Source organism: Lampris incognitus, chromosome 2 (assembly GCF_029633865.1).
Source record: "Lampris incognitus isolate fLamInc1 chromosome 2, fLamInc1.hap2, whole genome shotgun sequence".
Classification (NCBI taxonomy): Eukaryota; Metazoa; Chordata; class Actinopteri; order Lampriformes; family Lampridae; genus Lampris; species Lampris incognitus.
In genome coordinates, this window is record NC_079212.1 from 120807747 (window position 1) to 120828733 (window position 20987).

Below are 20987 nucleotides of genomic sequence, written 5' to 3' on the forward strand. Positions count from 1 at the left end.
GCACATGTTTCAGTAAAGCTAGTTTACTGTAAACATTTGCCAAAATATGACATGCATGCCTCATCTGGCCTTCATATCAGTGAGTTATGTTTCGCTACTGGAACAATGTTGTTGACACAATCAAGAAGGTTCTTATCTTCATAAGATCCTTTCGAGAGGCAAACTTCATCATGATGATCAGTGCACTTGAGCAGCTCATTCCTCTTTTCTTTGCACTTGATCATACACACTATGCCAGATGGGCATCAGTGTTTCTTCAGGATCTCAAAGAGCTCAAATGGAGACACCCATACTTGTTCAAGGAATTTCTTTCAGGCTCTTTCACAGTAAACACCAGAGACAACCCATTCTCAAAGATTGCATGTGATCAAAAGCAGGAACATAACATAAAGGTCATCAAGTCTGACACTGGATATGTCGATATCATCAATCGGGAAGATCAAGAGTTCTTCAGGAAACTCGAACTTGCGCTACCCGAAATCCAGCGCTACCTAGATGAGGTCGAAGGTCAAGATCCATCACACGGGCACAAAGAAATGCTGGATTCCTTCAAGGAAACATTTTCAAGCCACACACTCAAGGTGTACCAGGGTATCCTTACCAACCCGTTCGATGAAGCTCAGTTCATGAGGTTGAACTCATCCATTCCCTTCCCAGATGTCATAAGTAAAGACTCCAGTTTTGTCTTTACAGTCGGCAAAACTCAGCATGACCAGTTTGTGCAGGAGCGAATTGTATTAAGTAAGAAGGATGTCAATGCAACCATCTCACGAAATGCCCTGAAACTCCCAAGTTCATGTGCAAAAGTCCAACTCGCTAGCCCTGCAATCAAGCCACCCAAAGGAACCTTTGCAAAGCTGAAGGAGGCCTGCAGATCAAGAGAAGAAGAGACAAGGAAGTTATTTGGTGGTGAATTCACAGGTGAAACTAATTGATATAAAGTCAGTTATTCAAATATTTTAGATGTTACTTAAGTCTTACCAGATTTTTAATACAGTGATATTCATTGATTCAATTTCACATTCAAGTTAATTGATTTGACAGTAAGCCCAAGAGTTACACTTAGCTTAACTATTCATTTCAATTTCAGGTTTACCCGACGCCTTGTCAACAAAGGATGGAGATATTTATCATAGCCAAAAGTCTCAAATTCTTAAGGACATCGGTGTACAAGTTCAATCTACATCCTCAGAAGGACTTGTGATAGATTTGTCTGTGCAAGTACGAATCATGGCAAAGTCTCTCACCAAAGGCATGACATTCCAAGACTTTGTAATCAAAGTGTTGAACAGCATTGCCAGGATCGGTCATGAGAAGAAAGCCAATCGTATTGACATTGTGGCTGACCTCTACCAGAATATGAGTATCAAGACTGCGACTAGGAAGAACCGGGGATCAGCAGGTAGTTCACAGATGGCTTTCAGTGAGAATGACACCATGCCAGAATCTAAGCAATTCTTTGAAGCTTTTCTGTCTAATGTAGACAACAAAGTAGCCCTGAATCTAATGTTCGCCAGGATTGCTAAGGCACAAGCGTGGAACTGGGACAAGGAGTTCAGCATCACCTACGGCAGAAAGGTGCTTGCAAACTTCGGCGAAAGCTTCGAGATCCAGCTTTATGACAGCATAGATATGCTTGAGGAGGCTGACAACCGCATCGTTTGCCATGTGATGCACATGCTAAACAAGGGGATCAAGTCAGTTACAGTTAGAACAGTCGACTCCGATGTGGTAGTCATCCTACTAGGGTTCACTACACAGTTCCTATCAGTATGTAATGACTTGCAACTTATAGTTGACTTTGCAGTTCCTGGCAAACGCCAATTCTACTCAATCACAGAAGCACACAAGAAGCTTGGTGGAGATGTGGCCGATGCCATGCCTGTGTTCCATTCTTTTAGTGGCTGTGATTCTGTGAGCGCCTTCTTTGGCCACTCAAAGACTGCTCAATACAAAGCCTGGATAAACCACAGTAAGTCCACAGAACTCACTGCTGCTTTGAGAGGACTAAGTTGCTGCCCTAGTATCGAGACAGTTAAGGAAAGCATGGAAGTTATTGAGCCCTGGGTAATGAGCTGGTACAACAAGACTGGACTGTACAACTGTGTCAGTATAGATGAGCTCAGATTCCAGCTGTTCAAGCACTCAGTTAATGATGAGCTGAGAGACCTACCCCCAAGTCAGGATGCGCTTCTACAGCATCTGTTGAGAGCTACATTCCAGGCAGGATGGCTGTGGGGAAACAGCCTGCTACAACTCCCTTGTCCCCCTGTCATTGAATGGGGTTGGACTACCGAAGGAGAGGAACTCTTCGTCAAGTGGAGCACAGTTTCCACAAGAGATACATTGTCTCAAGTAACAGGGGTGTGTAGTTGCAGATCTAATAAGTGTACCTCATGTTCTTGTGCTGGCAGAGGGATGAAATGTCTCATTTATTGCAAGTGCCTCAGCAAGTGTTTGAATCCAGTCTGATGGGATGTTTGAGGTTAAAATAAAGATTTTTTTGGACCTCACATGGTTTGCTTTGTTTCTTTGGTGGTTACTGGGTTCCTCCTCTTATAACAAAGAGTCAACTTGAATACTAGCACTCCATGAGTAGATGTAACACTTTTACTCAAACAAACTGTATAGCCTTCTTGCACAGATTTGGCTAAAGTTGATTGCATGCTGCTGATCAATTCAATGGAAAAAAGAACATGTTCATGAATAGCTCAAAACGTGAAGGTTTTAGGGCATACAGTATATTTGTTCAGAGCACTAATATAAATAGTTATTTCCACATCTTTTGAGCCCAATATCAACTCGGGGCAACCTCCGAGAGCTGAGCCTGAGATATAGTCCCAGGGCTAAAAAGTGGGCGTGGCCATGTATGTGACCAGTGAAAATTAGTTTTTTGTAAATACCTGAAAAAGTAAAGGTTTTGGGGTATATGTTTGTTCATAATGCTTATATAAATGTGGTGCTTCTGCTTCTTTTGAGCCCATGATCAGCTCTCTGCGACATTCAGGAGCCGAGATACTGATTTCCAGGCCTAAAAGTGGGCGTGGCCATTTCAGAGACTTCCCCCACCTAAAATTTTGGGCTCCTTGCATTTTTTTCTTTATTGGACCTTAAATTAACAGAAAAACATTGGCTCAAATGTGAATGACTTTTTGCAGCCTTGACCCCATATTTGCCCTTAACTGACCAGACTAAGCCAATAGAGAATGTCCCTGGCTCTTTCTTTGCATTTGATGATTCCCAGGTGTGAGTAGTGGATTTTCTCCAACATTTCTCGCCTCAGTTGACTTGGCACTATCAACTTTGCAGCCTTGAACAGTAAGCCTGATGAGTAGCTGGTCTCTTCGTTGAATGACCAGTATGCCTGGATTTCTTTCGCAACTGCTGATCTCTCGTTGGGCCATCCTTTCATTGGGGTCTCTCTCAGTAGTTGTATTTCTGGAACTTCCAGTGTTGCTTTCCTGAAAGTTTGTAGTTTTTCCTCTGAGATAGGCAGCTGAGGTGTGATCCAGTTGACCTCCAACTCCTCTCACAGTAGGTCTTCGCTTTGTTCGTTGAAGTAAGCACGACTCAGTGCACCGGTGATGTGCATCTCTTTGCCTGGTTTATATGTGACTGTGAGACTATACCTCTGAAGCCTCAACAGCATCCTCTGAAGCCTCGGCGGGGCTTGGTGAAGCAGTTTCTTGAATAAGTTCTTAAGTGGTTTGTGATCACTCTCGACGTGTACCTCTCTGCCATATATGCAACGATGGAACTTTTCACATCCATAGACAATGGCTAGAAGTTCCTTTTCAATTTGTGCATACCTACGCTGACAGTCTGTTAGAGCTCGCGACCCATATGCCACAGACCTCTAGTCTTGAAGTATGACTGTACCCATGCCTTCTGAGCTGGCGTCTACTGCTAGTGTCAACGGCTCGTTCATGTCATAGAACTTCAGTGTTGGTGCATTTCTTAGGAATCCTCGAGTGTCAACGGCTCGTTCATGTCATAGAACTTCAGTGTTGGTGCATTTCTTAGGAATCCTCGGAGCTTTTCAAAGCTTTCTTTTTGTTTGTCTTCCCAGTGCCACGCTGTGTTGTCCTCTAGCAGCTTTCCGAGTGGAGCACTGACCTCTGATAGGTTGGGAATGAACTTGGCGAGGTATTGGATCATGCCCATGAACCTCAACAGTGCTGCTTTGTCTTCAGGTGGAGGATACTGCACCACAGCTCTCACTTTTTCTTCATCTGGTTTCAGTCCATCTGCACTCAGTATGTGACCGACATATTTTATCTCTGTTGTCCTGATCTTGCATTTCTTCCTGTTCAGTTTGAGATTGTACTTTCTCATTCTCTGCAGCAGGTTGCTGAGTCGTTGATCATGTTCTTCCACTGTTTCTCCCCAGACTAAGATATCATCAATGACATTGACCATGCCATCCAGGCCTTCGATCATCTGAGCAACAGCTCTCTGGAACACTTCTGATGCAGACGAGATGCCAAAGGGCAGACACAGGAACTTGTACCTTCCTATGGGTGTGTTGAAAGTGCAGAGCTTGGAGTTTTCGTCATCTAGCTCTATCTGCCAGAACCCTTGGTTTGCGTCGAGGCCAGAGAATACCCTTGCTTTTGGCATGGTTGCTACAACCTCTTTGACTGTGAGCAGTGGATAGTGCTCACGCTTGATCGCTCTGTTTAGGTCTTGTGGATCTATACATATCCTGATTTTGTTTGGCTTGACCACTGTTACCATGCTACTGACCCAGTTTGTCAGTTCTTCCTGTCTCGCTATCACTCCCATTTGTTCCATCCTGTGGAGTTCCTCGACTATTTTGTCCTTTAAAGCAACTGGAACTTTCCTTGGAGCACACACGACCGGTGAGACTGTGTTGTCGACTTTTATGTTATGACGCCCTGCAATGCAACCCAAGCCATTAAACAGATCATCATAGTCCTTCAGAATGTCATCCCCTTTTGTTGTGACTTCGTAGACTCTCTTGACCATGCCTAGTTTTTGACATGCAGTTCAACCCAGTATTGCTGGAGCATCCTCATCAATGATCTGGAACTCAACCTTGTGTTTTTGTCCTTTGTAAACACAGGTGATGGACTTTTGACCTACCGGTGAAATCTTGTGGCCAGAATAGGTAAGTAGTTTGCAGGTGGATTGTTTTAACTTTTCTTTCAGTTCAAGTGCTTTGAAGAGTTTTGCTGACATGACATTGCACTCTGCACCAGTGTCTAATTTGAATGTCACATCTTTGTTGTTTATCTTCAACCTCTCAGTCCATTTTTCTCTGTCACCACCCATCTCTTTTTTGACTACAGCATTATTCTGTTTCAGTTTTCCAGTAATTTCTACCTCTACTGTGCCTGTGAACATGCTGACATTTTCTTCATCTTGTTCAACTACATGCACGGTGGCTTTGAGTACTTTTGCACATTTTTGCAAAGTGGTTCTTTTTTTGACAAGCTTTGCACGTTTGACCATAAGCTGGGCATTTTCTTTGTTCATGTTTGTAACCACATCTGTTGCAGTCTACATCAATTTTTCATTCGTCTTGAGTTTTTGCTTTACTCTTGTCATATTGTAGCGAATTTGGGGGACAACGCAACCACAGGAACTGCCGCGGCCGGGAAGCGAACCTGTATCGCCCGCACCGCAGGAGACATCGCTAACCGCTAGACTAAAGGGTCAGACCCGCCAGCCAGCGGCCAGCGTGTCTTCTTATCCATGCACGCTACAATACCCCCCTCCTTCGGGAAGCGCGTCCCCGCGCTTAAGCATATCAGCTCCTTCACGCCTCAGGGCGCATACGCTTCCGATGACCTTACGGTCGCTCCATCCCACTTCTGACACCAATGTAGCGAATTTGGGGGACAACGCAACCACAAGAACTGCCGCGGCCGGGAAGCGAACCCGTATCGCCCGCACCGCAGGAGACATCGCTAACCGCTCGACTAAAGGGTCAGACCCGTGTGCCAAGGGCTAAGCAAACCTATTCATCCCTGATCGTTACAGTATTGTAGACCTTAGCCTCCTCTCCCGCGACGTGCAGGAACGTTAAACACTGTACCTTTTCATCTTTTTCTGCGATACCACTCGCGACCAAGAACAACTCGAATTTCTGGATCCAAACTTTCCATTTCTCTGCCAGATTCCCCTCTAGACTAAGACTCGACAGTGGCGGTAACTGTGCCATTTCAAGTTTCTTCTGAAACCATGTAACATAGTTTTGTAATGACGAGACATACAGCTAGCTTGCAGTTCAACGTGTGTCCGTTTACTGAATGCACGACAGTGTGCACTTTACGACAGCCTACGTCACAGCTACGGAAACTCAACAGGTACATCACAGTATCCCTGAGCCACTGAGTGCTGGAGGGAGCTTTGGTAGACTTCATGTGGAGAAGAAGGTAGCGTCTCGTCAGTAAGAAAGTGAAAGCTAGAACATCTAACTGCTTAGAGGAGAATTGGTAGTAGTGTAAACTACTAATAAGACACGTTAGCCCCTAGCTAACGGGTCTGACCCTTTAGCCGAGCGGTTAGTGACGTCGCCTTGTGGTGCAGTACACCCCGTGTCGAATCCCGCACTGGGCAAGAAAATAACCGGTTACATTGGTGGCAGCGGTGGGATCCGGAAGTTTGCAGATCCTCAGAAGTCTCTTCGGAGCGCGGGAAGAACAAGCGCGAGGGCGCGCTTCCGGGGAGGGTGACGACTGTAAACTACTAATAAGACACGTTAGCCCCTAGCTAACGGAACTGACCCTTTAGCCGAGCGGTTAGTGATGTCGCCTTGTGATGCAGTACACGTCGTATCGAATCCCGCACCGGGCAAGTTAATAACCTGTTACAGTTGCCTTCTGAGAGCAGCAATATGGGGAGAGACTACTATGATTTTTAAAGTATTTTTGACATAGTATCACGGTAGTTCTGCCAAAAACAAGATAATAAAGGACAGGAGTAGAACATATGGGTGAGATTGCAGGATGAAGCATGACATTTATCGCAACTGTCAGTGATATTGGGATAAATCTCTGACAATCGCGCTTGTAACAATAGTATTGTTATGTGGTACTTGTTTCCACACGGACTTTTTTTTTTTTGGAGTGGAACATTTGTGAAGAGTAGTTGGCTGTTTCCACGGTTACCAATGATAGATGTTGTATAGATCGTGGGGGTTGTTATAACATGTATGTGAAGCGGTTATGGAATTAATAAATAGTGTAAGCAGCTAATGCTTTAATCGTCCATTCTGTATAGTGTAGAGTCAGGACAGAATGAAACATGGTGGCGATGGAAACAACTCTGAGAGGACAGAGCAGAAAAACTGACTTTTACTGTGCAGCTAACTAGCTAGCGAACCGGCTAACAGGGAAATCGCGGGAGCTGAAGAGGACGCTTCGGTCAGTCGGCAGTGAAAGATGGAAGGTTTGAAACCTCCGCCGACATGTATTTGGACTCTGGCAAGCGAAGTCGTGGAAGGGGGAGTTTACACTCCACATGTATCTTTCTTTGCCTGATGCAGCAGAAGAGGTAAAAGTGAAACTCTTCTACTGCCTTATTGGAGAGACCAGTAGGGAACTTTGTGAAACTTTGATGAGTGATGTGACTTCGGCCAGGAGGAAACTCAGTGACATGATTGCAAATTTTGATGAACATTGCAACCCTAGGGTAAATGAGACAGTAGAAAGGTATCGCTTCTTCATGAGATATCAAGGAACAGATGAAAACGTGGTTACATATGTAACTGATCTCAGAGTGTTTGCCAACACATGCAGCTTTGGAGAAATAAAGAACTCACTTATACATGATAGAATATTATGTGGCAATAACAACTCGGGACTGAGAGAGAAATTACTTAGAGAGGAAAAGCTGACATTGGACAAGTGTCTACAGTTGTGCAGAGCTACAGAGTTGTCACATGAAAATAGCAAAACCATTCAAGGAAATACAGTGGAAGAAGTACACATGGTGAAACAGACAGCAAGGCAGAATAAAAACACGGACACGGTGTCATGCATGTTCTGTGGGAAGACACATGAAAGGAACAAGACCAAATGTCCAGCCTTTGGAAAGCGCTGCAAAAAAATGTGGTATAGAAAACCACTTTGCAATCAGATGTAAATCCAAACCAGAGAAATTGAAAAGAGGGAAACAAGTGAACCATGTGACTGAACAGGACAGTGATGATTATGAGGACATCATGAGTGTCACTACTACAGAGATACTGACAAAGACTGCTAATGAGGCCAGAGATGACAAAGCCAAGAACAGCCAGCTTTTTGCAGGGATGCTGGTAGGCAAAGAGCTTGTGAAGTTTCAAATAGATTGTGGAGCTACCTGTAATATCATCCCCATAGATCTCTTGAATCCAGACACTCAGATGGAACACACAAAGAAAGTGCTGGTAATGTACAACAAGACCAAGCTTCATCCACTTGGCAAATGCAAGGTGAAGGTGAGAAATTCGAGAAACCAGAAACAATACCAGCTGGAGTTTGTGGTCATGAATAAGGACTGTAGACTGCCACTGCTTGGCAGGAGGGCAAGTGAAGCTATGAAACTAATCAAAGTAGAGTATGAGAACATACTAGCTATCAACAGCATCGTAACTGAAGAGGAACCATCTCAGTGTGAATTAACCATGGAACAAATAAAAGAGTTTGGAGATGTGTTCACAAGTGATGGCTACCTGGAAGGACAGTACAGGATCAAGATCAATGGAGGGTGGAGCCAGTGAAACGTCCCAAACGACGAGTCCCAGTTGCCATGATGACTCCACTGAAGGAAGAACTAAAGGATCTTCAAAGGGGAGAGATCATCACACCTGTGGAGAAAAGCATGGAGTGGATCAGTAGTCTGGTCACTGTGCAGAAACCTAATGGGAAGACAAGGATTTGCATTGACGCAAGACCACTTAACAAGGCACTGAAATGCAGTCATTTTCCCTTTCCCTCCATTGCTGACATCCTCCCAGACCTCTCTAGAGCGAAGGTGTTTACAGTCTGTGATTCAAACACGGATTTTGGCACGCCAAACCGGAGGAAGAGTCAAGCTATCTGACTACACACCGTTTGGCAGATTTCGGTGGCTTTGGATGCCTATGGGAATCAGCCCAGCTCCTGAAATTTTCCAGCAAAAGTTGACACAAGCGCTGGAGGGGCTGCCGGGCATATACATCATAGCCGATAACATATTGATCACAGGAGAAGGTGATACATAAGAGATAGCCAACAAAGACCACGATGAGAAAGTGAGACAGTTCCTAAACAGTTGCAGAGAAAAGAACATAAAACTGAATGCAGACAAGTTCAGACTGAGACAACAGGGAGTGCCATACATTGGACACCTGCTGATAGCTGATGAACTGAAAATCGACCCCGATAAGGTTCGAGCAGTGAGAGACATGCCAATACCAACAGATGTGAAAGGCATACAGAGACTTGTTGGCGTGGTGAATTATCTTTCTTAATTCTACCAACACTTATCGGACGACTGCGAGATACTGAGACAGCTCACACACAGAGAAAATGTGTGGGGTTGGACAGAAATGCACAAGGAGGCATTCTGCAGGCTAAAGGACAATAAAAGCCCCAGTGCTGAAGTACTACAACCCAAAAGAGGAACTGACATTGCAGTGCGATGCATCAGAAATGGAACTAGGAGCAGCACTGATACAAAAGGGGAACTTGTAGCATTTGGGAGCAAAGCACTGAAACAGACAGAAAGGAGCTATGCCCAGATTGAAAAAGAATGTCTGGCTTTGGCATGGAAAAATTCCATCAATATACTTATGGTCGGAAAGTGACGGTACAGAGTGACCATAAGCCTTTAGAGAACATTGTCAAGAAGCCACTGTCGAGCACACCAATGAGACTCCAAAGAATGTTGCTCAGGCTTCAGAGATATGACATAGATATGACCTATGTCCCTGGATGTGACATGTTGCTTGCAGATACCTTGAGCAGAGCATAATTGCCAGAGAGCTCAACTACAGGGTCAGTGTAAGCTGAGATCGCGACAGTCAACATGGTGGATTACCTACCTATCTCAGGAGAGACTAAGCACAATCCGCTCTGCTACCCAAGAAGACAAAATACTACAGACACTAAGCAAGACCATTCAAAGGGGACACTCCGAGGTGAGATCACCCGCCGTATTCACTCCAGTCACCTGGGGGTGGAGGGATGCCTCAGGTACACAAGAGGATGTGTCTGCTGGCAGGGAATTAATGAACATATTAAGACATTTATAGCAAAATGTGACTTTTGCAGATCGGTTAATACAAAACAACAAAAAAAGAAATTTCATCCACACGAGGTACCAAGTAGACCATGGGCCAAGGTTGGTACGGATTTATTTACATATGACAGCAAAGACTATCTCATTACAGTTGATTGCTATTCCAACTTTTGGGAAATTGACTAGCTACAAAAGCAAGTACTGTGATTAAGAAGTTGAAGGCGCACTTTGCCCGTCAAGGTATCCCAAATGTAGTTGTTTCAGATAATGGGCCAGAGACACTTCCCAAGAGTTCCAGCATTTCCATCAGCTGTGGGAATTCCAGCACAAAACGTCATCTCCTGGATACCTGCAAAGCAACAGGAAGGCAGAGTCTGCTGTGAAAACAGCAAAACAACTGATGATGAAAGCCAAGGCAGCAGGAGAGGACCCATACCTGTCTATGTTGGATCACCGTAACACACCAACTCAAGGACTAAATACAAGCCCAGCTCAGAGACTGCTGAGTAGGAGAACCAGAACCCTTCTACCAATGAGGGGTAGTCTTCTGAAGCCAGAGGTGAAACATATAACACAAGAACAGATGGACAGCAGAATGAGACAAGGCAAATACTTCAACAGGACAGCCAAGGACATGGACACTCTGAAATGGGGAGACCATGTTAGAATACAACCTTTTTAACCCACACGGTCTGGAGAAAAGCTACAGTGGTGAATCCTATGGACCACAGGTCTTACACAGTACAGCTGGACACTGGCAGTGTTCTTCGGAGGAATCGACAGCACCAGGGTAGATGACCCAGTGTGTCAAATCGAACAGTGACGGTTGAAGCTCACACAACACCAGAGACTGTTGCAACCTCTGACAGAGTCATGGGTGACACACAACAGAGTGTGACTACCGGATATGGTCGAGCAGTTGTTAGGCCAATATACCTGAAGGGCAGTAAGATGTGAAACAAGGACACTGAAAAGAAGAAGAAAAAAAAAGGGGGGGATGGGAATGTTAAAATGAAAATGTTGGAAAGCATTGTGAAATCTTTATTTTTTTTTAAATGACACTGGGAAAATATTTTATTTTCAACATTGATAAGGAAAACATTTTTATTTGATAATATTGTTTATTGTTAACAGAGGATACAAAGGAAGTGATGCTCTATACAGTTATTTGATGTTATTGAAGTTAGACTGTTGACTAAGGGATCACATTTCAAAAGAAAAGAAAAAAGGATGTAACAATAGCATTATGTGGTGCTTTTTTCCACAAGGACTTTTTTAGGGTGGAAAACTTGTGAAGAGTAGCTGGCTGATTCCACAGTTACCAATGATAGATGTATAGATGGTGGGGTTTGTTATGCCATGTATGTGAAGTGGTTACGGAATTAATAAATAGTGTAAGCAGCTAAAATTTTCATTGTCCATTCTGTATAGAGACAGGACAGAATGAAACAGCGCTTTGGAAAAATGAACCCTAAATAATACCTTGAACTGTATGAGTGTGAGTCAAGTGCAAGTTGAGCTTGTGTGAATTTTGTTAAGAGGAACATCCCACCAGTCATCATCCAGGTTCAAGCCCAGTTCAAGCTCCCAGGCAGCCTTGACTTTAGTGGCTGGTGAACTGTCACATGACGGAAGTTTGTTATAAACCTTCGCAATGAGTGACCTTTGATAGGGATCGGCGCTGAGAAACCCATCCCAGGGTTGACTCGGACAAAAGGAAGGAAAAGTAGAAACAAAGATTTAACGCAGTGCCCAACTTGAAAACAATGAAAGATGAGAAGGTGGGAGAGGAAACCCACATGACAGATCCGCAAAACCACAAAAGAAATCATCCTTATACAGATCTTTAAAAAATGTCAGGCCTTTGTCATGCCATACAGAAAAGGTGGAGTCTGTAGACGAGGGTCGAAATAAATGATTCTTCAGTACAGGAGCTAAAGTGGATGCTGAAATAAATTTAAAATGCCTCCTGAACTGATACCAAATTTTGAGGGTGGAACGTACCACTTGGTTATTTGTAACGCCTGAGGGGTTGGTTGGAATAGGGGAGGTAAGCAGAGCCGTTAGGGAAGATGAAACACAGGACTGTGCCTCTAACTTACGCCATGGCAGATCTGTTTAATTAAGCCAAAGTGAAAATTTTTTGAATGTGTGTCGCCCAATAATACATCTGGAAATTTGGCAGAGAAAGTCCACCATTGAATTTGCATCGCTGAAGAGTCGATTTACTGATTCTAGGTGCCTTTCCACACCATAAAAAGCCAGAAATGGCTTGATCAATTGTTTTAAAAAACGATTCGGCAGAAACAGGGGGAAACATTGGAACAGAAATAAAAATTTGGGCAAAATATTAATTTTAACTGTGTTAATTCTACCAATCAAAGACAGAGGTAAACTATCCAATCTTTGAAGGTCAGATTTAACTCTAGACACCAAAGGAGAGAAATTAGCCAAAAAAAAAACGAGGTCAGTTTCCTGGTCACATTTATCCCAAGATACTTAAAGCCGGAGGGACGCAATTTCAAAGGGATATCAGACTGATTGAGTTGTATTGACAAAGCATTAATAGGGTAGCATTCACTCTTGGAGATATTTACTTTATAGTCTGAAAATGATACAAATCTCTGAAAACCGGAGAGCATTGCTGGTATAGAGTGGTTTGGATTTGAGACATACAACAGTAAATCATCAGCATAGAGTGAAGGCTTAAGTTCCATGTCCAAACGTGATATCCCAGTGAGAGTGGAAGATGATATCGGAAAGATTGACAAGGTTTCGATTGCTAATGCAAATAATAGGGGGGGATAAGGGACAACCATGACACGTGCCACGAGATAAGGTGAAAAAACTGGATTGAATGCCATTGGTGGTGATACTAGCTTGTGGGGATGTATAAAGGAGACATATCCACAAAATAAATACATTTCCAAGCCCAAATTTACTTAATGCAGTAAACAGGTAATCCCATTCAACCCTGTTGAACGCTTTTTCAGCATCGACTGAGATCACTACTTCAGGGGTTTGTTGTTGAAGTTTTAGAATAGATAATATTTAAGAGGGTACGGACATTATAGAACAGCTGGTACCCCTTTATAAATCCGGTTTGCTCATCTGAGACAACATTTGGGAGAATATTTTCCAAGTGATGGGCCAAGGCCTTAGCAAGGATCTTAGCATCCACATTTATTAAGGAAAGGTCTGTATGTGCTGCCTGTCAACGTAGTTGGTGAGCTAGGAGGCGGCTTGCCTTATCGCGGTGCTCGAAGTATGTGGCGCAAGAGTGTAAAAGAAGGCGCTCTGCATCAGTGGTTGTGATGAGATCAAATTCAGTCTGTAATTCAACACGGCATTTGAATAGACTGGGAGAGGGAGACGTAGCAAGTTGTTGGTCCAAATTACTAATATTAATAGAGAGCTTTTGCAGTTTGGCTTTATGGGTTTTATTCAAATGTGCAGAGTATGAGATAATTTGACCCCAAAGGTATGCTTTTAGCAATTCCCACAACAGTGAGCGAGAAACCGGTTCCATCTCATTCTGATTAGTAGCAATAAACTCATCAATTGCAGCTGCTATGAATTTATTGAATTTATCCTCTGAGAGAAGCAAGTATTGAACCTCCATGGAACTGAGTACTGAGGTTGTGAGGAGAACTGGATATCTAAAGAAAGAGGGGCATGATCAGAAATAGCAATAGGATGGTAATTAACAGTCAACACTTTGGAGATTAGTTTGGCATCAATCAAAAAATAATACGAGAGAAAGACTGATACAGCTGTTTTTTTTTTTTAAAAAGGAGTATTTCTTGGTGTGGGAGTTGTAGAATCTCCAAGGATCAATGCAAAGATTCCTAGACATGAAATCAGAAACTGACCTCAACATTGATGGTGGGGTCAGGGTTCTTGGTTTAAAGCGGTCTAGATTGGGGTCAGTTACACAATTAATGTCCCCTCCGAATATAAGGTTATTATTCAATAATGGGAGATGCTCAAACAGCTTAGTCATAAAATGTGGGTCGTCAAAATCTGGGCCATAAATATTAACTAATAATAATAATAATTATAATAAACTTTATTTGTATAGCACCTTTCATACGTAAAATGCAGCTCAAAGTGCTTTACATTAAAAATGGGAAACAATAAAGCTCAACAACAACACAGATACAATAAGTTAAAAACAATAAAATACAGGCCTAAGCAAAAAAACAAAAACAAAACAAAAAACAAAACAAGGCAAGAAATAAAACCACAGTACAAGATAAAAAATAAGAATAAAAAGAAATATAAAGTGGAATTAATTAAAAGCAAGAGCATTAAAATGGGTCTTGAGCTGATTCTTAATAGGATGGGAATATGAGACAGTGTGCCTGAGACAATAAAATATCCGCCATTTCTATCAGATATAACTTTGGAAGCTGAAAACTGAATTGTCTTACCAACTAAAATGGCTTTAGAGTTGAAATGTGAGTGAAACACCCCAGAGACCCAGGGGCATTTTAATCTGACCTGGTCCTTGGTTCGCATATGGGTTTCCTGCAGAAATACTAGGTTAGCTTTAACTCGTTTTAAATGAGTAAATATTCTCGATCTCTTAATTGGGTTTCCCATGCCTTTGATATTCCAGCTCACAAACCTCACAGAAGAGCCCCTATGAGGGATTCCCAAATTAGTAATAGTGGCCATATATTGAATATTTAGATATAAGAGGAAAAAGAACATGGGGCCCCACACGCACCCCTCTAGAAAGGGGAAAATAAGAAAAGATTAAAAAAAAAGGAAAAACACAGCAAGACAAACAAGCACAGAAAAAACGAGACTAACCTCTAATGGACAGATCAGCTCAAACACCAAAATGCCCCCATAGCACTTACAACACCCCCATCCCCAAATGATGGAGAACCCAGTGCTAACTCTACAAGAAGTCAAATCCCTAACAGATATGCATATTTTTATAATGCGACTCTTTTTAAAAAAATATCATCAATGTGTTCACAGAAAGCTGAATCAATCCATCTGGACACAACGTTTATTGAGAGAAACGTCTTGATGCACTTTCAACACTTTTAGAGTCCAAGTTCCATTAAACTGGGGGTGTTCCGGGGGCAAAAGAGCATACGAAATAATAGGCAGGCACCTTTGATGGGTTCTATAGTGTGGTTACTTGATTTATTTTTTTTAATAATCAAGTACAAAGATAGTGCAAGGATGTGCCTTTAATGCACCCTAAAGTTTACTGTGTTCTGTTATAGCTTTAACTCTCAGGACCCCCTCCTGAGTACATGAAACTGCCAGAACTCCATCTCTTCTCCACAGGCGCCCCTGAACAAGTCCTCTGCTTCCCCCTGTGGGATGCCAGAACATGTTAGGCATTTTAGAAACCTCAACAGCATCCAAGCTCATATAGACAACCAAAGACTGATATGGACCATATGAGGTGGGCCATGAGTATAATGTACTATAAATACTTTATTTAGAACAGGAAATAGGGATGAGAGTTTCCTAAGTTTTAAACCTTCAAGATATAATAGTTTGTGAGAAATCAAATTACAGTTTTATGAAAATGTAGGAATAAACTGCATTAAAAGTCACAGCATATGATATACCCATGTGAAACATTAACACAGTAAATAAATAAATTAAACAAACATGGAAATGGATAAACATACGTACATACTTAGATAGATAAAAAGATAAACTCAGATTAACTGGAGGGGAAATTGGGGAAACAGGACAGATGCAGGCAGAAAAAAATGAAGCTCAAAAAACAAAGCTAACAGTGCTGACCTGCCCAAGGACTCTCAGTTTCATACAGCATCCACTCATCTGTACGGAAAGTGCTGTGAAACCACATGGCATGGTCCAATGAGGCAGAAAACTGGGCTTTGTATGTTGGATAGGGCAACAGTGCTGTTTCCAAAAATAAATAGTCTGATACGTAAGCAGCAACGCAGCAATGCAGCTTTATGTTTCCTTCACCTGAAAAAACGTAGAAAAACTATTACAATGGATTGTGGGGTGAAAAAAAACAGAAAAAGATGTAACGTTGATGAACAATGTATCCCACAATTTCATTTGCCCATTATATCGCCAGATATCAAATTTGAGTTGAAGGGTAAAATATACTCATTGAATTTTACCTATATGTCCTCGTGCTCGCACCCACAACAGCCTGTTTGGTTCCATAGCAACATGTCTGTACTGGTCTGGTGGGTTGACTGGCTTTATCTCAATAGGCACCTCACCAGCCTTCAGTTTGGTAAGACCTTGTCTGGCAGTCTCTGCTATATCTGGTTTACTGTAAAATTAAAAGAAAAATACAGATGAACATCACATTTTAACCATCACAAACTACTGAAACCCATAGGTTAGTATAATTTTGTGTTGTTATAATTTGGTTACAGACCCATCTCAGAACTTGTGTTCCTTCTATCCCCAGATTGAAGTTCATACTAGCAGTTAATGATGGTATCTTAAAGATACCAGGCGGGGAGTGTTCTGGCCCTGCCAGTTCTGAGTTTAATTGTCTATCCAGAGACTTTTATTCTGCCGCCCAATGACTGCTGGGATAGGCTCCAGCATCCCCGTGACCCTGAGAGCAGGATAAGCGGTTTGGATAATGGATGGATGGATGATTTGGTTAATTCAATATTTGTATACTCATGAGTTATTGGGTTAGGATATAGGCACACTATTTTCCTCTTTTGTGTGTTGTCACCTAGAATGCATAGCTCAGAATACATTTTTCTAAGCTTAAATACCAAGCTTAGTAGAACAATTGTTTATGGTGTGTTGTTGTCTGTAACTTTTATATGTACAATGCTTTGATACTTGGAACATGAGGGAAGTAAATGGAATCAACATTTAACCATCATGGTCGGAAAAAAAAAGCAAAGGGTTATTTTGTCATCAAGTGCTGAACGATAAATGTACATTGAAAAATTAAATCAAATCAAAATTGAGATGTGTCTGTTAAAATGTAATTAAAAAAAAGCTTGCATAAATTGGAACAAAACCATGAAACCAATATTGTATATATATATAATATATATGCAAGATACTGCCAGCACCACAGAAATGGCTGTATGATGTGAACAACTGAGCTGTAACAACTTCACAGTGAACCTTGGTGTACAAATGCAGACGAATTATGAGGACTTTAATGTCTCTGACTGGAATCGTTCTATACCTGAGATACAGCCGAATAAGCTCCTCTACAGTGAGTAGATCTTCAGGTGGTGGGACCACAGGCATGGTAAACTGGTGCTGTATGGGACTGGGCTGCTGCATGTGGAAGGATGCTTGGCAGATCAGAATAGGTTGTCCATGCTGGATGGCTTTCACCGAGCGCACTGAGAAACTGCGACCGTCTCTTGTGCGATCCACCTGGTACAACACTGGAACCTTAGGGTCCCCTGAAAATGACACATTACAAAACTGTGGGACAATAATAACTTTTCATGGAGTCCTAAATTAATGAACACTCTGTTTTCATCTTCACCAGCCAGGTACAAAAGAGAAGGTTCCATCCCCTAATCTACAACATCATGCTTTAGAATACAGGCAGAACTGACCAAATCACCAAAGCATACAGCATCAATTTTACTGCTCTAAATTATCATGACAAAGATGTTGGCTTGCAGGAACATATGAGACCTGTTGCTGTCAATGAGAGGGCTGTGTTATCTATGAACTCATTCACATGTGCTCGAATTAGGCTATTTTGCAAGAGTGGATTTAAGCAAACCCCAGGGACTGACTTGTAATCTTATATACCTACCTGCTCGTACAAAATAGCAATGAAGTGAATGGGCGAAAACATTTTCACCAACAGATTTGGCAGCAGCTACAAGGGCCTGACCAACTATTTGGCCCCCAAACAAACGCTGGCTGCGGGGTACCCAATGGTGCTTTCCTCTGCAAAAAGAGAGCGATGCAGTCTGAACAATGGTGACAAAATCTCACAAATACAAAAAAAAAAGAAGCCAAGAATAGGAGTTTCTTATTATTTCGTTCCAGGTGAACTCATCCAAACATCACAAAATGGCTGTGAGCAGAGTGTAAAATTGTTTCCTCAGATGTCAGGGCATGAAATTTACTTTTTGGGCCACTTGTGTGACCGAAATGGAAAATACTGTACTATTGGACATTTTTTTAATGGTTCCACTTTTACAATTATTGTTATTATTGTATTATTTCAATAGCAGACGATATGGTCTGCCTTGCTGGGAAGCCGACAACGGGAACAAAACATGAGTCCCTCTTGTTCTTCAATAACAAAGCCGAAACCAAATTAACGTCCTCTGCCTCTGTATGCGTCATAATTATTTTCCACTGTTTCTCCTACAATTGCCATTAGTGAGCAGTGTGCCTACTAATCCCCTCCCAGTGAAATGTGAAAAAGTATGTTTTCATTTTCAGTAAAAAAAAAAAAACCCAAAAAAACAAAAACGAGTGCAACAAAATGCATATTACTATACGATAGAATTAAAGGTTTTCAAAAGAATAATCTGTAGCTCTCTGACAGTTTATAATTTTGTCTGTGAAATGTGACTGTCTCATAATAAATCCATGCAGGAGAGTTGCAGCACTGTAGACAGTTCAGATGTCGCTCACCGTCTGTCACTTATAACACCGTGCCTACAACGTGTCATCTTTCTAATTCTAATTCTAATTCAGTTTCTCTAAATATTGATTTATATTCGAGGAGTTGCCGGACGAAAACCATGTACATGCAAATTTGACAGATTTTTCGTCATCACATAAACCTAACCTACACAGGAGCACGAAACGTGCTTTACACCACCTGTAAAAGTGTAATGTTTGGGTAAAAAGTGGTGAAATCTTAATAAATTGAGAAGGTTTTCATAACGTATTGAAGTCAGTGGGGAAAAAACGGCTGCCTGGCGGTGGGACAAAAGTCCGAAACACTGTTTTGGTAGTGTAATCGAGGTGTACTTATTGGGCCGGTGTAGTGGCTTACCTCCAGAGGTCCACATCGAGTTTCTCCAGGTTAAGAACGCTGGTGACCAGGATGCTCTTAAGGTCCTGGAAGGATTCAGACTCGTTGTTCTCCGGATCCACATCCTTCGTGGCTTTTAGAGAGCCATTGTCCTGTGGCTGATCGGGAAAAGTCAGTTTTCCACCTGCTTCCGCACTATCTTCAGCCATGGTGATGCTAGAGCCAAAGGGGCGTAGGCACGGAAGTAGACGTAATTCCGCACTATCTTCAGGATTGGGTTGTTTTCTTCTTCATTTGATTTATTGGCGATTGGCAAACAGCAATTTGGTACATTACCGCCACCAGCTGGAATAGTGAGTGGACCGCAATGTCTATTTATAGACCCTTTTACTGTTTGTAAACAGTGATGACGTAGTGTGGCTAAGCGCACATTTAGGCAACGGAAGTATGGCGGAGTCAGCTAGTTTGTCAAACTATGCAAGGGGATTAACAACAAAAGATCACGAAAGTTACCTGGATAAATTAACTTTGGCGAACGGCAACCGACTTCCAGATCCGTGTGGTATAACCGAGTGGGTGGAAGACGTTACTAAGTGGCCTAATATCCAGTGGCCAGATATATATACATATTTGGTGGAGAAACCGAGCGTATACACAAGTGAGAAGTTGCGGGCATACAAGTCACTGGATGCTTACAACTATGCTGTCTGTGGTCACGTACAAAATGTAAAATACCATGACATATAGACTCTGAGTTTTGTGTCCTGAAATCCGAAGTCTTGCCAAGTCAAAGACAAGGACACAAGACGGCTATGTACGAGGCATGTCACAGAGGAGGGAATAAACCAGAGAAATATTCACATTTAAGAGGCTAAAAGCAGAGAATCTGCACAATTTTTCTTATAAATGATTCAGATCAAGGTGTTGTCAAAACGTATATTTAATAACAGCTCTCAATTAATAGTTGCAGTTCTGAATTATTTTGAGAGGAAAACAAAAACAATGTTACATGTTCTGACAATTCACAGTGCAGTGCTGTTTGTGAAATGGCAACATATTAATGATAGAATTCACTCATTTTTTAGATTTTTTTGGGAACAACACTTTTGCAGAGGTTTGTGAGAGCGCCACACACTATCACAACATCATCGAGAATGTTAACCTGTGACACTGGAATTACTGTTTGCAAAATCTTAAAGTTCTTCCATCGTCCAATTACTCATTCCACATGTATCCTTACACGAGACAGTTATCTCGATGAGTCCACCTCCTGTGCAGAGTTGCCTTTTTCCTTTTGTGAAATGAGGTATACGAAGAGTGGCACCATAAACTGCAAGTTCATCTTGGATTAGAAATCCCCTATCTGCCAGAATCTCATCGTTATGTTCTAAAACTTCCAAAAACCCCGATTTTGTTATCTGCTTGTCAGAAACCCGCCCACCCCAACCAGGGGACATAAATGAAACTGCTCCAATCAAATATTTAATGGTGTTGGTGTGTTTATAATTTGACCATGTCTGGGCCCTGGCAGTCAGATTACTGGGTCTAGCAATGAAAACCTCTGTGCAATCTATTATGCACAGGCATCTTTTAAAGTTTCGCTTGAAGATTTTAGGCATGTTCTTTAGTATAGCTCCCTTACTTGGCCATTTAATGAGTGGCTTGAGGACTATGTCCATAGCAGGTATCCAGCTCCGACAAATATTTGATAAGGTGGTTTTTGATACCTTAAATCTATAGGCTAAATCAATATGTTAGGCCCAGCCTTAATTTAATTAGCACAACCAATAGATGATCCTGT

At 42.1% G+C, this 20987-nt stretch overlaps 1 protein-coding gene across 1 annotated transcript; it reads right to left on the reverse strand.

Annotated features, from left to right (window-relative positions):
• Positions 1–13691: 13691 nt before the first annotated feature.
• acot8 (acyl-CoA thioesterase 8) lies at positions 13692–19400 on the reverse strand. Its single transcript, XM_056274542.1, has 6 exons — positions 19208–19400; positions 18005–18141; positions 17414–17639; positions 16365–16522; positions 16012–16203; positions 13692–15569 (listed from the first exon to the last, which is right to left on the reverse strand). Exons 1-6 carry the CDS (start codon positions 19393–19395, stop codon positions 15451–15453), a joined length of 1020 nt encoding a protein of 339 aa, XP_056130517.1. The 5' UTR covers positions 19396–19400; the 3' UTR covers positions 13692–15450.
• Positions 19401–20987: the final 1587 nt, after the last annotated feature.

Coding starts and splice junctions, on each gene's coding strand:
- acot8 (XM_056274542.1), bottom strand. CDS start 19,395: ATGGCTGAAGATAGTGCGGAAGCAGGTGGAAAACTGACTTTTCCCGAT. Junction 18,142..19,207: donor CTCGATGTGGACCTCTGGAG/GTAAGCCACTAC, acceptor CTCTTTTTGCAG/AGGAAAGCACCATTGGGTAC. Junction 16,204..16,364: donor GCGAGCACGAGGACATATAG/GTAAAATTCAAT, acceptor ACGTTTTTTCAG/GTGAAGGAAACATAAAGCTG.